This window comes from Limanda limanda, chromosome 8, assembly GCF_963576545.1.
Source record: "Limanda limanda chromosome 8, fLimLim1.1, whole genome shotgun sequence".
Lineage (NCBI taxonomy): Eukaryota > Metazoa > Chordata > Actinopteri > Pleuronectiformes > Pleuronectidae > Limanda > Limanda limanda.
Genome location: NC_083643.1, coordinates 5,096,159 through 5,111,158, shown reverse-complemented (window position 1 = coordinate 5,111,158; position 15,000 = coordinate 5,096,159). Strand labels below are relative to the sequence as shown.

Sequence of the window (15,000 nt, the reverse complement as noted above, 5' to 3'; positions counted from 1 at the left end):
GGAGCTGAAATGAATGTGCCTTTCTTTTTACTATAGCTAATACATTATTCCAGACGTGATGTTTTTTAAAAGTCAGTAAAACCGAATAATCCAGGTTAAACGAGAGGATGGATTTGTGCCATGAAGCTGGTTTTACGCGCAGCTGCTTCCTGGACAGAAGCCAGGAGCTGCTCCGCTGAAACGTCTCTGCAGAAATGAATCTGTGACTCCTCTTTTTTTTATTGCTATTACGTTTCCAAAGTGATTGTGAAAGGAATATCTTAGCAGGCGAGCCTCCTGAATATTTCAACTTTCTGTGCTGACAATTCGCGATATGGGAACTGACATCTCGCCAAATAATTTAGTGACGGCGGGTCAGGAGGGCGAGGTCCTACCCGCCTGCCGTTAAAGGTTAATTCTCCCTCAAATTGCCGTTCAATTACGCGCCACAGTTCGCCTCCGTCCATAAAACCAGACATTTAGCCGCAGAAATCCATAATTGAAAATTGCATTTGAAAGATTGATTAAGTTCGCTCTCGCTCCCTCATAAAGTTTGGGGTGTTCTGACAGTGAGGAAGAGCCTCGATTAAAGCAGAGAGTTATTCCTCCATCAGGGAGTCTGAGTGTGTGAGGTCCGGGGGCCACAGGGGTCCGAGGAGACCACCAGAGGACAAAAGGACAGCCTGGAAATGTAATGTAAAAAAGTACATGTAAAATAATGTGGGCTGAATCAGACTAAATCATAAATTCAATCATCTAAACATTGATGAAAGCTGTTTTATGGCAATAAGATGAGGAAGAGGACAATCTTTTTATGTTCATCTATTTGCAATGAGATGTTATATGAACATGTTTTGGATTCAATGATTTAAAGATGCAGAATATGTCTTTTTTTGTCCATAATTATTTATTTTTTTACACCCCTATGATCTTGCAGTGACCTCTGCAAAAAGTCCTCTGAAAGACCAGAGCACAAATAAGCAGTTTTGTAAATTAAAAGTCTCTCTGTCTTTCTTTCTTTCCTCCAGGTTCTTGTAAACGTTGGCAAGAATTTTGACGAGGAGAGAAGTAATTTCATCTCACCACGCAAAGGGATTTACAGTTTTAACTTCCATGTGGTGAAAGTCTACAACCGCCAAACTATACAGGTAATGTGTGTCTGTGTGTTTGTCTTTTGTATGTGTGTGTGTGTGTGTGTGCACGTGCAGTACACACACATACACCCTCCCCCCCTATCGTTTTTCCCCTCATAAAAGTTGAATATCATCTGCACTGGCAGTCATTTTGTAAATGTTTGAGATCTCTTTCCCCCCGGAGACAACGACGGAGGCGGACAGATGAAAGCGAGTCTCCTGCCACCCGCCGGCTCAATCTTAATTAATCAATACATGCACAGAGGACAGAGCCCGAGCAGACGCGTGCAGCCGGTAGGAGGACGGCGTGCTGTGGCGAGCTCTCGGCAGCAGCTTCACTCTCAACGCCACGGACAGAGAGACAACCTCCTCCTCTGCCTCTGTTCACCCAGAGAGGCCCGAGGCTAACGGAGAACTGTGGACATTAAGAAAATTAAAACATTAACTGAATTTTGAACAGAGCAAACACAGGGTGGCTCTTTTAATTTTCTTACTAATGGATACACACACACACACACACACAGACACACACACAGCCTGCAGGGACCCCAACCACAGCTCGTCTTTCATCCAGCTAACAAACCGGTTCACCTATGACAGAGTCTGTATTCTTCTAATGTGTCAAGTGACAGAACTCACTGGAGCAGCCCCCAGCCCGGTCCCAGCGTTCAACATGCAGATAACGATGCTTTACAAGCCGCACAGTGTTAATTACAATGTTTCCCTGCAAATTAAACTGTTGTGCAATTAATGCCGCCGGGTCCCCGGGGGCTTTGGCATTAGCTTTAGCTACTTATACTTTATTATTGCCGTCTTGAATTAATTAGCACGGCAGCAGCGGTAACGACGACAATAACAACAACAAGGAGGGCGGGCGTGTGAAGGAGGGGGGGGGGGGGGCGAGAAAAGCGATGTCGAGCTCGGGCGCGTTCTCCCAGTCATCTCTGTGTGACTGAACGCAAAATAGACCCACGGACGGCAAACACTTGACTCATGGCGCTGAGGTAATTAAGTCTGGCGTAGCGTGCAGAACGCCGCGGCGGTAATGCCTGTCACATTAGCATTAGCGGCGCCATTTGTGCCAATTTGCTGTGTTGTCTTAGAACGGGCGCGAGATGCAGAAAATGGAGAAACTGGTTGTTACTGGAGTTCATTTGGAAACCAGTCCAATGGCTGACTGGGCCGCATTACGCTGATTTCCTACTTTACTTCCTCTTCAGTTGAAATCCTTCTCCACTCCGAGATAGCGGCGTTGGAAAACTGACCTTGAACATTTCAAAACAAGCATTTTTCGAACGGGAAGCCGACAGGTGTGGGTTGTCCCCTCTCCTCCGAGCTTCCTACCTGTGCACTCCTCACCCTCCACCTGTTCCCGCTCATCCCGCCATCCGTCCAGCACATCTGCTGTGTGCAAAACTCCCACTGTTTGATTGCCTTAGAGGCGGCGGCTTGCGGTGCACGCAGGAGATGAGAGACAGCAGGGAGAGAGGAGAGCGAGTGGAAAACATTCAGGGACAAAGAAAGAGAAAAAGACGATTTAACAGTGTAGAGAAGATGTGGAAATTGAGGGATAGAGTCGGAGAATAACAGAGGGTGGACGGGCAGGGAAGTGAAGAAGAAGGTTCAGGCAGGGGCGAGGGAAGGAATGGGAGGAAAAGCAGACATCATGAGTACGTATTGATCAGTGGAGGCTGTGTAGATGAAGGGAAGATAAACAGTTAGTTTCCATCTCTCATCAGTTACTTTCCTGTGCTGGGTTCTGTCTGTCGAACCTGCTGTGGGTGTCAAAATGCCCCATGAAACCTGTCTGTCTGTCTCTGTATCTCCCCTCTGCTTTCTGCCTGGCAATTAAATGCAAGTATTTCAGATTCAATACCGTATACTCACCGATCTAAAGGGAACTCTGCCCCATCACTCCTTCCCACAACGCCCCTATACTTCCAATTACGGATAGCTTACGTACATTATTTTGAAAATCCCATTTGCCAAACGCTTCCTCTCGGTGCAGGATTTCTATTTGAAATCCAGAGTAAATTGCAGAGTGAGCATCTTGGTCCGTGCAGCTCGGAGCGGGGGGGCTCACAGATCAGACACTGGAACTCCTCAGTGTGGTTAGACTGGTCATTGAGGTAATGAGAGTGGATCTTCCTCTGCTTTTTGAAGACCATCACGTGGAGGATTGGACATAGTGTGAGTTTTTTAGACTGACTTCCACAAAGCACTGATCCAAATTTCAGAAAAAAAAGATAATTAAGAGGAAAGAGTAGAGGAGAAGAAATCTTATAGTTTGGTTTACTGGGTTCTGCAGTGAGAGCTGCCTGGTATTTTACTACAGTATTTCAGCATTTGGAAAAGGCATCTTTAAAAGCCTCAGGTTAAAGCAGCTGCACATTAAGGCCTTTCTGTTTCTATCATTTCTATCATTTCCCGCTGAGAGAGAAAAACCTGGTGACTTCCAGCCTTTGATAACAAGAGATTCTACCTTTAACGCACTGTTTGGCTTTGAAAGAATGTACTTTACATTTTATAGTAATAGTAGAAATCTGAAATCCTTTTAAACGTTTCACTGCTTTAACCCAGGTTTGTTCTTTGGTTTTTATGTAGGGTCACTGGTGTCAGAGATTTCAATCTCAAGTAGTTTTCCATATTTCTTCAGAACAGCAAATCTTGTGCTTGCTGTACTTGTACTACAGACTGTTAGTGATACAAACATGGCTCGGTCTTATTTCAGTTTACTACATCATGAGCGTTGTTGTTCTTCCTGCACCATGTGGGTCAGGATTTCAAAAACCCATATAAACCAGCTTTAAAATGGGAAATGATGTAATAACAGAGGCTGAATGACAGCGTCCACGACACAAAGCTCGACTAACGTTTTGGAACATCTTCCAGAGTTCTGCACGGCAGCACCCAAACACAGATGATTATTGATATCCAAAGCAATGGTTATGAGCTGTATGTCTTTGCCGTTATTTTTTTGTACCATTAAACAGTTTTATTTTGCTTAGCGGGTTCTTGTTGGCCTGGTGGCCTGCCAGGCTCGTACTGGTATAAAAGAAACTCTATTTTGAGCGAATGAGACACAATAGTCACAGGTTTCATTATGAGCTTGCTATTTTTTTAACACGTATACAATAGAAGCACATTTTCACTTTTTTTAACAGTGTAATTTTATATTTAATATGATCTATAATTAATGTTAAGGCGACTAAGCAGAATGAGGCTGCCCTCTGATAAAAACACTTTAAGTCTTTTCACAACATGCTAATGTCGTATACTCAGGATTTCATTAAAGCGATGGCTCATTCTGTTTTAAATATACTCCTAAATATTGATATGTATAAAGAAAACCACTGAGAGGAAACTCTGCCTCAAATATCATCAAACAGTTTATTAAATATCATCTGATCCCTCTGCAGCTTCTCACTACAGCTAACATAGACGTTGGCTAAATGGACAAATGGCCAGCGTTTATAGGAACATGGGGAATACACACACACACACACACACACATTCACACACACACACACACACACACACACACACACACACACACACACACACACACACACACACACACACACACACACACACACACACACACACACCCATTTCAAATAGAAGATCTCAGTGACATCCAACACATAGTGAGTTGATTCCATAAAAAGAATAACTGGACCATATAACACTTTTATGTCTAATTACCAGATTAAAAAAATTGAAACCCAGAAAAACTCCTGCTCATATCATTTTTTATATTCACGGTCATGCCTCGTTAACACAACTGGGGACCGAACATGATTCACTGAACCTCAGACACACAACAACTCCACACTGATCACAAACAGCTTGGCCGTCTCCTGCCTGACCCGAGCCATTTGTTTACTGGTCTCCATGGACAGAAATAAATGTGGTGCTAATATCCCCGGGTCACCTTAGCTGTGGGCCAAGATGCTGTTTGAACAAGTGCGGCTGATGTAAGACTGAGGGAGGATTTGATTTTCACAATCACCGTGACATGGATTAACACAGTTTAATTAATCCTCAGAGTCAAAGCCGGAGTGAGGCTGAGGATAATTGTAAATAACGCAGATATTACTTTGTATTTCTCGGGTGTCTTCCTTCTCTGGAAGATGGGGAAATAATTTCTGAAAACAGTGAGATCTACAGAGAGGGACCAGGATCAAGAGAAATATTTGAGTACACTTCCAATGCACTTCAGTGTCTGAGGGAAACGAGTAACCAGCAAGAACGTCTACCTGTTCTTTCACGAGGAGAGAATGAGCAGAATGAAATGAGTTAGGAGCATAAAAACTAAGATGAAATTCCGGCTAAGACAGTGTAGACCTTTTTAAAAAGGTGGAGATGCAGGGAAATGAGAAGCAAAGACACATCATTAAAACACCTCATCTATTCCTTTGTTCACTTAAAATGGTGGCAGGTGAGAGATGGAGTTGGAAGTGGTTTGTCTGCAGAGACTGGGACTTGTCAGGCCTCATGTGTTGCAGCTGCTTGTTTGTGAGCTTTGTTGCACTGGTGGATAAAGACTTGGTAGACTGGGACCAGTTCAGACAACCAGTCTCCAGAGGATCAAACCTACCGACTTTGGTGGATGCCAGACTTCTCCTCCAGCGCCACAAGCAGGTTCAAATGTCAAGAGTGACTAGATGATTTTGCAAAACATTTGAATTATGAGTCTGGATGGATCTCACAGACTTTTAGGATCCTTCAACCAAGAAGTTCATCCATGCTAGCACCTGTTAGCATGCTAGGATGCCGAGTTGGATATCATGGTGAACATCATATGGTTGTTATATCCATAGAAGCATTGAATGTTTTGTACAAAAATTATTTGTTTCAGTCGAATAAGACAAATATCAGCTGTGGATGCACCAAACATGTATGGAGGTATTTCCTGGATATACCTTTGGAAAGGTGATATAGATATCGTGGACATTTTGTGCAACCAATAATACTTAAAGAATAAAGGAATGAAGGATCATTTCTATTAGTCAATTTTTTTTTAAATATTCAAATAGATCACAAAGAAAAACTCACTTTAAAGCTCATGTCATGAATTCTTTAATGGAATAGATTATTCGAATGGATTTATTTGGCATGGAATTAAGTGGTGGAAATGTGTCCATTCAAATCATCCTATTGTCAGGATGTTATTAGAGGTGTTTTATCAATGTGCAATTCACAATTAGTTTTGTTTGCTGGTGTTTAAATGTCATGTGTCAAATATCTGATGGAGAAATGGATTTTTAGATGTGATTTTCTGTTTGTTGCTTTCTTACAGTTTCATATCACCGTTGGCACAAACACATGAACATGCAGTCTGCCAGCCAGATGCATAGTTTCCCTTTTATCCGATCCACCCCAGCACTTCTCTCTCAGTTTGGCAGAACATCATAGAACGCTGCACTGATTTGCTGCTCATGTTAAAGCAGTTTAGTTCAGAACCTTAATGTAAAACAAGAGATGACTTGAAGGCGGTTTAATGCGACTTGAATTGTATTTGCTTGTAACTTGGCTGGAGACGTCTGGGCTTTCCGGGGTTGGGGGGGCGAGTGAAGTGGCAGCGGCAGCAGAGCAGAGGAGAGAAACTAGAGCTGGCTAGAGCAACGCAGACTGGGAACAGCTGATGAAGACAGGCCGGACGTGGCAGGACTTCAAGTGAGCAGGAGTTGTGGAGTTCAGGCACAAGCAGGGCAGAGAATCAGCTGGGTTCAGGCGAGCGGGAAAAAACAAACTGACCAACCGGGAGGAACATGGCTGCAGCGCCTGGACCACACATGGGGGGGGGGAGTCTGGAGACCAGTGTGGGTTTCCAGCTGCCGTCTCTTGGTGAGTTGATTAGATGATTGAGTCTTTAAATCACTCACTAATCAATACGTATTGAGTTTGCCGTTTTGAAGTGGTGTCCGAATATTTAGTGAGCTAAATCCCTTTATAGTTCACCTATTGTTTCACAGAATACATCGTGAAAAGTAGTGAACAACCGATGGTCACTAACCGAGCTGTATATACCATCATGCTTTGCGCTCTCGGCAGAGGAACGAGAGGAGGGAGGGAGCAGGAACAGCCCGACCTGTCGTACCACGGCACAAACTGAGACAAACAAGCGTATCCAAACGTTTAAACAAGTTCATTCAACATGTTGTTGAGTATTTGTTTAGTATCAATTCTACGTTTTAAAACAATCATTGGCCATTTATTGTGTTCCTCCACCCTCTGACATCGTTGTTGTTGTTGTTGCGTCATAATCCTGCGACTATGACGTCATCACCGCCGCAGAGAAAATGCACCGGAAGGCGTTTTCTTTTCTTTTGCTGATGAGCTCACTCTATACTCTTTTTCCTCTATCTACATCTTCTGTCTTCTGTCTTGCAGCCGTAGACGGATGTAAATAATTCATTCATATTTAAGGTTTAATTAATTTCCCTCCAGGTTTTTCTGGTTGGCTCGGTGTAAATGCTATAAAGGATCACGTGTCTGGCTGAAACTCGACTGACTCATCTCAATTAACTTTCATCATTTGCTGTGGTTTGACATTTGCCAACAGATTCCGAGTTGCATGTTTCTCTCTCTCTCTCTCTCTCTCTCTCTCTCTCTCTCTCTCTCTCTCTCTCTCTCTCTCTCTCTCTCTCTCGCTCGCTAATGTGACGGGTGAAAGCTTTGCTCAGTGGTTTTGTCAAATTAATGAGGCCGTTCTCCGCGGCGGTATTGATGACGGCTGACGAAGATTTGCTGACATTTGTAAGATCTGATCCGCTCTGTAATGTTCAGTAACGCTCTGACCTTTGCTCCGCTTGCCTCCGTCTCTCTGCATTTTTACTGATTTCCTGGATTCTCTTAATGCTGCAGGAATTCACTTTGGACTCATTCAAGCTTCATGTGAGATTTTCCAAGGGTCAGATTTACAGCTGAGGTTCATTTTCATCACCAATTTGTTTTATATTAGATAATTCTCCCTTTATTATTCAATCAGTCAGGCAGTTAGATTCCACACCACGGTCCGATGTGCCTCCTTTTGAAAGTCCCCTGTGTCTCCACTGTGTCTGCACTGGACAATTAGAGTAAATTGAACCGTGGAAAGTTTATTTTATGTGAATTCTTCCCAACCAACCCAAAAACCATGAGATGTAATGAGATAAAAGTCGAGAATAATCCCAGTCACACGGTGCAGGCCGAGGTAAAGAGGCGGCGGTGGAGCTGCTAAGTTTATTGGAGGACCTGAGAAAGACTTCCTGTCTTCTGTCTGCTGGAGCGTCTCCACAATGTGATCAAGGCAACATGATCTGTCGCAGGGTGGTGAAATCTTTTGTGTAACAACTGACGTATACAACATGGAATAGTGTTGATTGTGTGGATGATATCGTTCAATGTACAGAACATGAATAAGTTGTGGGTTCAGAGTTTAGGGTTGGATGTTTTTTAGGTTTCTTACCGATACAGGATACTTTCAAACTGGGACCATTGCCAAAACATGCCAGGTATTTTATTTCTTAACAAAAGCACAAAACAATGGTGGCATTTTTAATACTAAGGAAAATTGGAATTTAAATTTTACCATTAACTATTAACTTTTTAAAGCATCTCTCTGATTTCCAATGTATCTCGTACGTACAGGTTGCGTCATCAAGTTTGTCGTGTTCCTCCCTTTACACAAAATGGTTTTCAAACACTCCTTTTGTGTAAAATACAGCACCCATTTTTTCTTTAGGTATTTTGTTATGGACTAGAGTTTGCTACTAGCTTGATATTATGTTGTGTGGTTCCAGAGCCATACAGAGAGTGTGTTGTGGTTTGGGTTGTTGCGCTGATGTTTCTGGTGCATGTTAGCAGAGCAGCTATTTCAGTAGTAGAGATTTGTTGCCTTGATAAAAACTAATGTGTAAGTTATGTGTCAAATTCCCATCGAGGTTTTCGTTATTTTCACAGTCATGATCAATTAAATCTCAGTGTACGCTGTTGTGTTTTCTGCCAGCAGACACACACTCTGCACACAAATCTCCCAATCATTTTATTTAGAATATTGTTAACTTCATCTTTCAACGCAAATGAGAAAAGTGCTTATTAAAACTGGTAACAAATCACAGCTGTGACCCTCCGAGAGTTGCAGGCTTGTAATTGTGTTTCTAAAAAGCTCGTACTGTTGTTTTCTGCTCAAAAAGAACAACGATACAGAAATATAACAACAAAAGAAAACGCTTGTTGAAAGCACCATACAAACGCACACAGAGACACACACACTTGACCTACATAAAGTCTGCTGGCCAGCACAGATGTTCCAGACTCTAACAAGGTGAGAGCCTCTGCGGCAGGATTTTCTCTTTTTTTTCAAAATGCAAAGCAGTTTACTAGGAACTGTTTTCCATCTCAAAACTTTGACTTTGGGGAAACTAGTGTTGGAAAGAACGGTTTGAGTGAGCATCACCATTTACCCGTCATGCTTTATTGATCACACCACCTGCAGATCTGCCACTGAGACAGCTGCTGTGGGTTTGTTGGATCAAACTAACATGAGACAAGTTCACATGGAAATCAAACTGACGTGTAACAGACTTCTCCGTTTACCTTATCCTGAATACGGCTTTGCTAACCCACATGTAAACAGTCTGTGTGTGAAAGCTAAAGAGGTGAAACACATTGATTGATTCATTTGTCAGTGTTCATCTGCAGAAAGCTGCTGATAGAGATTATCAAAATGTCGTCTGGACCTTTAACCCCTCAGAGTCTTGGTCCAGAGCCGATGAGATCAGAGATTTCCACAGATTTGACGAAACATGAACCGGGTTTGAGAGTCGAGTTGTGAAAACAACGAGGAGTTGAAGCTTTTGCAAAATAAGAAAGAAAACACTCAAAAGGGTTCATGACAGCTTTGTGCATTTTAATATGGCAAGTTTTAAAATTCTGGATGTATATTGGACGTAAAGTGTCGATATAGTCGTTATTAGTCGATGATGTGTAAAGATCCACTTGATACAACTAACTCAACCTTTGTGTTTGTTTTTCCCAAACGTTTTAATCATAAACTGGTGGAACAACAGCAAGCGGTGACACATGAAATCAGCAGCTTTTATTCAAACTTTCTAAAGAATTCTGAAGGGTTTCACCATATGTCACAGACTTCATGTAGATATAAATGTTATAAATCAAATATTTTACACACACAGATGTCAGTCTTTGTTTAGTCCCAGCGAGTCTTCCTCTCCTTGGTTCAGTGGTTTTATTCCGTCCCCATCGACCTCGGATTCACTTTTCCTCAAACTTCAGAAAAGTTCCAATACAGATAACTCGGCCATTTTACAGACGGGCAGTGTCAGACACACCATTATGTATGAATCCATCATGGTGACAAAGTCTCTCTAGTGAAAGATGGAAGGAAAAACAGAACGAGAGAGAGAGAGAGAGAGAGAGAGAGAGAGAGAGAGAGAGAGAGAGAGAGAGAGAGAGAGAGAGAGAGAGAGAGGAGGAAGGAAAGGGGGGAATGAAAGGCGACAAGGAAGAGATTAAGAAGGACTGAGGACGCAAAGGAAAAGATGTTGAGATGAAAGGAAAGATAAGGAGACATAAAAAAGAAAAGGAGGTGGAGGAATCATTCCCGTGTCATGACAGTCGCCCGGCCGGACCTGACGGAGCAATAACAGAATGTCATCATGTCGCTCTAAGTGCTTCACTGAAACCCCCGACAGCAGCATTTACATTCGGAAGGTTTTCTCTCTCTCCGCTCCAACTTTCTCTCCCCGTCTCATTTCCTGTCTTCATGTGTCTTCTGTCTCTTCCCCCTCTCTGTTATTCTGTCTCTCTCTCGCTCTGTTACTCAGCCAGTTAATTGGTGCTTATGCATTAATGAACGCGGATCGATCGAGACCTGACACGATGCTCTGCCCTATTATCATGCTCTTATATTTATGGGTGGTAATTGTAAGGGTGTAGTTGACAGCGTGTGTGTGTGTGTGTGTGTGTGTGTGTGTGTGTGTGTGTGTGTGAGAGAGAGAGAGAGATGGGGAAGGAAGTACGAGACGGCTACACAACCACCACATGGTCTTTATTCACGTGTGTGTGTGTGTGTGTGTGTGTGTGTGTGTGTGTGTGTGTGTGTGTGTGTGTGTGTGTGTGTGTGTGTGTGTGTGTGTGTGTGAGAGAGAGAGAGAGATGGGGAAGGAAGTACGAGACGGCTACACAACCACCACATGGTCTTTATTCACGTGTGTGTGTGTGTGTGTGTGTGTGTGTGTGTGTGTGTGTGTGTGTGTGTGTGTGTGTGTGTGTGTTTGTGTGTGTGTGTGTGTGTGTGTGTGTGTGTGTGGTAGTTGTGGTGGTGGCCAAAGTCTCATCCTTCCAAAGCCACTGTCACAGCTTTATTAGAGCAATACATCACCATAGCACACAGCACACTGACCCTGTGTGTGTGTGTGTGTCTGTGTGTGTGTGTGTGTGTGTGTGTGTTACAGAGAGCGACGACAGCAAATAGACAGATTAGTAAGAAAGACAGATAGTAAGAAAAAGCCTCATTTGGGACTGTAAATGTCAGTAATTTCTGTGAATTCTCAAATTTTATATCATCTTAAAAAATAAAGTAAGTTAATCTGGCAATTTTCACTGACGTAAATACAAACACACACCTGGAAGGACGTGCATTTGTTGACAAGCTTTCGTAGAGGAAACCTCAATATTAGGAATTTTACTCAAATATGAGGCTAACGCAGAAAGGAAGTTATCGATGTCCAATCCTCATGTGTATGAAATCACATTCAATAGTTCGATCAACCTCCATCAAAGTGGGTTTACCTGGATTCTGGGGATAGTTTTGCGAGTCAATAACTTCACAATTGTCTAAACACAACAACTCCAAGTCGACATCTGTTCCTCTGGCCTCTTTTAGATCTCGAGTGTAATATGCTCCAATATTCACTCTTATTCAGCTTCTTTCTTTATCGCTTTCTGTTTCCCTCTTCTTGTGTGATGTACGGCATAGAGCAGGTCGCGATGTCCCAACACAGTAATTACAAAGTGCACGTCCAGGCGTCAAATATTATACGCTTGTGTACCATCATAATGATTTTATCTGTTATTTTAAGGCCTTAAACTATCTTGTGTTGCTTCTAAGAACGACTTGAGCGATGACTAGAATTTGGTTCAATTCCCGAAATAAAATATCGTCTCTACTTGCTTCTTGCTCCAAATTAGAGCAATATCCTACATTAAGTTCTGCCACAAAAACCAAATAACCCACAAACATTCTTGCTCTATCTAATAACACCAGCGTGACAGTATTTTAACCGTTGGATGAGCAGCCGACTCCAGATCTGAAGGAGACTTTAGGTAAAAGCAAAATAACAAGGAAGCTATGATAAATAATTAAGTAAGAGAAAGAAAATACAGAGACAGTGTTTGTTATGTGCACGGAGGAAAAATGTGAGTCTGTAACGGAGGGTTTGTACGTGTTAGTGCCACATGAATGTAGGTGATGGAGTTGGTCTGCATAGGTTTGTGTGTCTGCATGGTTTGTGTGTCTGCATGGTTTGTGTGTCTGCATGGTTTGTGTGTCTGCATGGTTTGTGTGTCTCTGAGTTTCACAGTAACACGGTGATGTTGGATGTTTTTGGTCTTGCATCACAGCCTCTGTTTGCTCCCCTCTCTCCGACCTCTCCTCGCTCGTCCGTCTTCCTTCCTCTCCTCCTTGTTTTACACCCCCCCCCCCCCTCCAGGCTCTTCTTTTATCCGAGCATTTCTCTACCTCCCTACTAACTGCAGGTCCCTGGTGTCCATCATCTGTGTTGTAGCGATGCTGAGCTCAGGCTGAGATCTTGGCTGGGGCAGAGAGTTTGTTGAGAGATTTTTTAGTAGAGATACTCCGAGTCCATTTTGCCTTTTCTGATACAGAAAGGTTTAACTTGTGCTACTAACCCTGCATGTAAGTGATGGTTGGTATCACTGTTGTGTGGAATATCACTGGTGTTTTAATTGGGAACACTGGGGCCACTCCTCAAATCGGAGGCGTAGTATCCATCACACGTGGCAGTTTTACTTGTGGGACATTTCAGAATTAATTCAGATTTAAAGCAGTGCAGCTCAGCCTCTGTTCTGCAGCAGCAAAGAAGTGATTACCGGAAAAAGAAGATTGCAGCTTTATCAGAGTGAAACTTAATTACTTAAAAGACGTGGTATCGGATCATTACGTGGATACTCGCAGGTTCGATCCCGACATCTTTATTAGTATCGGAGTCGTTTCCGATGCTGGTAACAGAACATCTCGTCGTTTCAGATGTACTCTGCTCCACCTGTGCGTCTTTCTGTTTCTTAATATCTTAATTAGTGTGATTTTAGCACAAAGCGTTACTTACATCACGTTAAGAGGAGTGATCGCTTCCATCCACCTGTCCTCCACCTCTTCTCCTACATCGTCCCTGAAAGACCTCCATCATAGTTTTAATCATCTACTCGTCACTTCTCATGTCTGATCTGCAGCGATGTCAGTTATTGACGACAGGATCCAAATTTCAAGTTTTCAGATTATTTGTGCTCGTCGTCCCCGGGTGATTGAAGACTGTGGGAAACAGTCTAATGTTTGTAATCAATCAAATCTCATGATAATGAAGCAGTTATTTACCTGAGAGAAGCCTGCACTGATTATAACAGCTACATTAAAGCCTGTGTCCTCCTCTGACTGTTGGTATAAGTGGTATTACTAAAGGCTCTTATATACTTCTACGTATCCGTTTCTCGGAGAGGTCTCAGCGGGAGACAAAGTGTCTTTTTGATTTTTACTTCTCCGACGACTATCCGTCTAAAAACAATTCCCCGCCAAACCTATAGGTGGCGCAACGGAAGACGAGCTCAGAGAAGCCTACCCTATTTGGGAAGAAGAAGTCCACGTGTCTCTGTTGACATGTTAGCTTGCGTCCCACACACTGAACCACGGCAACTAACAGAACTAAATAAAGTGACACCCAGCGGGTCAAGATGCTGATGTAATCGTTTCTTAGCGCAGCGGTTCCCCGGTCTTGTTTCCGAACTGTGTTGCTGATTCCACAGCTTGAATCTGCTTGAGGCTACATGTAGCTAGAGGCTACACGGACCTAGCTCCACCCAGCTTCCACACACAGTCAGCAGGGACTCCCGACACTAACTACTATCCAGTGTTTGCTTCTAACCTGACGGTATTATAGAAACAGTGTCATGATAGAAGTGGAATTAAAGTCGTGACGGCGGGTTCTTGCACTGTTACCACCGCAGTTAGCATGGTGGCTAGGCTAGCCCGCTAGCGCCGTTTTGAAAGCTCGTTATAACCGTCTGTGACCGTGCACACATGCCCTCAGTGCTCTAACGAGCCACCGTCAGCCGGACAACTCCGCTGGCTTAACACACACGTCACATTAATCGTAGAATCATAGTTGTGTTCGTGTTTGTTGCTACAAGTAAACAGAAAGTTTGAGGTCCGGAAATACGGAAATGACGTCATACGGAAATGATGTCGTTCGCGGACCAATCACAGCCAATAGCGGTCCGTCGGGTCTCCAAAATGAAGACGGATAGTTAGAAAAATCAGACGTGTACGAAAAGCTGTCGGAGGCGCTCGGAGACGACGTTTCACGACGGATAGGGCGGTCTTATCTGTCCGTAATAGAAATAACGGAGAGGCATAAATTGGCCTTAACGGCTGAGTTCTCCAGGGACATTATTGGTTATCAGCAAATATTACCCTGTATTTCTATAACCCATAATTCTATAACCCATAATTCTATAACCCATTTCTTGGGTAAAAAACGGTTTACTGTTAAATCACAGAAAGTTAACCTCACCTAATCAATTATTTACGAAAACAGGATCATAAATATCACTTTATCTCCTTGAATTGGCACTTCTGGGCTACTGT

The 15,000-nt window shown here is 43.1% G+C and overlaps 1 protein-coding gene across 1 annotated transcript in view; it reads left to right on the top strand.

Annotated features, from left to right (window-relative positions):
- Positions 1-15,000, top strand: part of cbln1 (cerebellin 1 precursor) — a 20,726-nt gene that overhangs the window by 925 nt on the left and 4,801 nt on the right. The window contains exon 2 of the mRNA XM_061077074.1: positions 1,008-1,127. Within this exon, the coding sequence (XP_060933057.1) occupies positions 1,008-1,127 (120 nt within the window). The remainder of the gene's footprint in view (positions 1-1,007; positions 1,128-15,000) is intronic.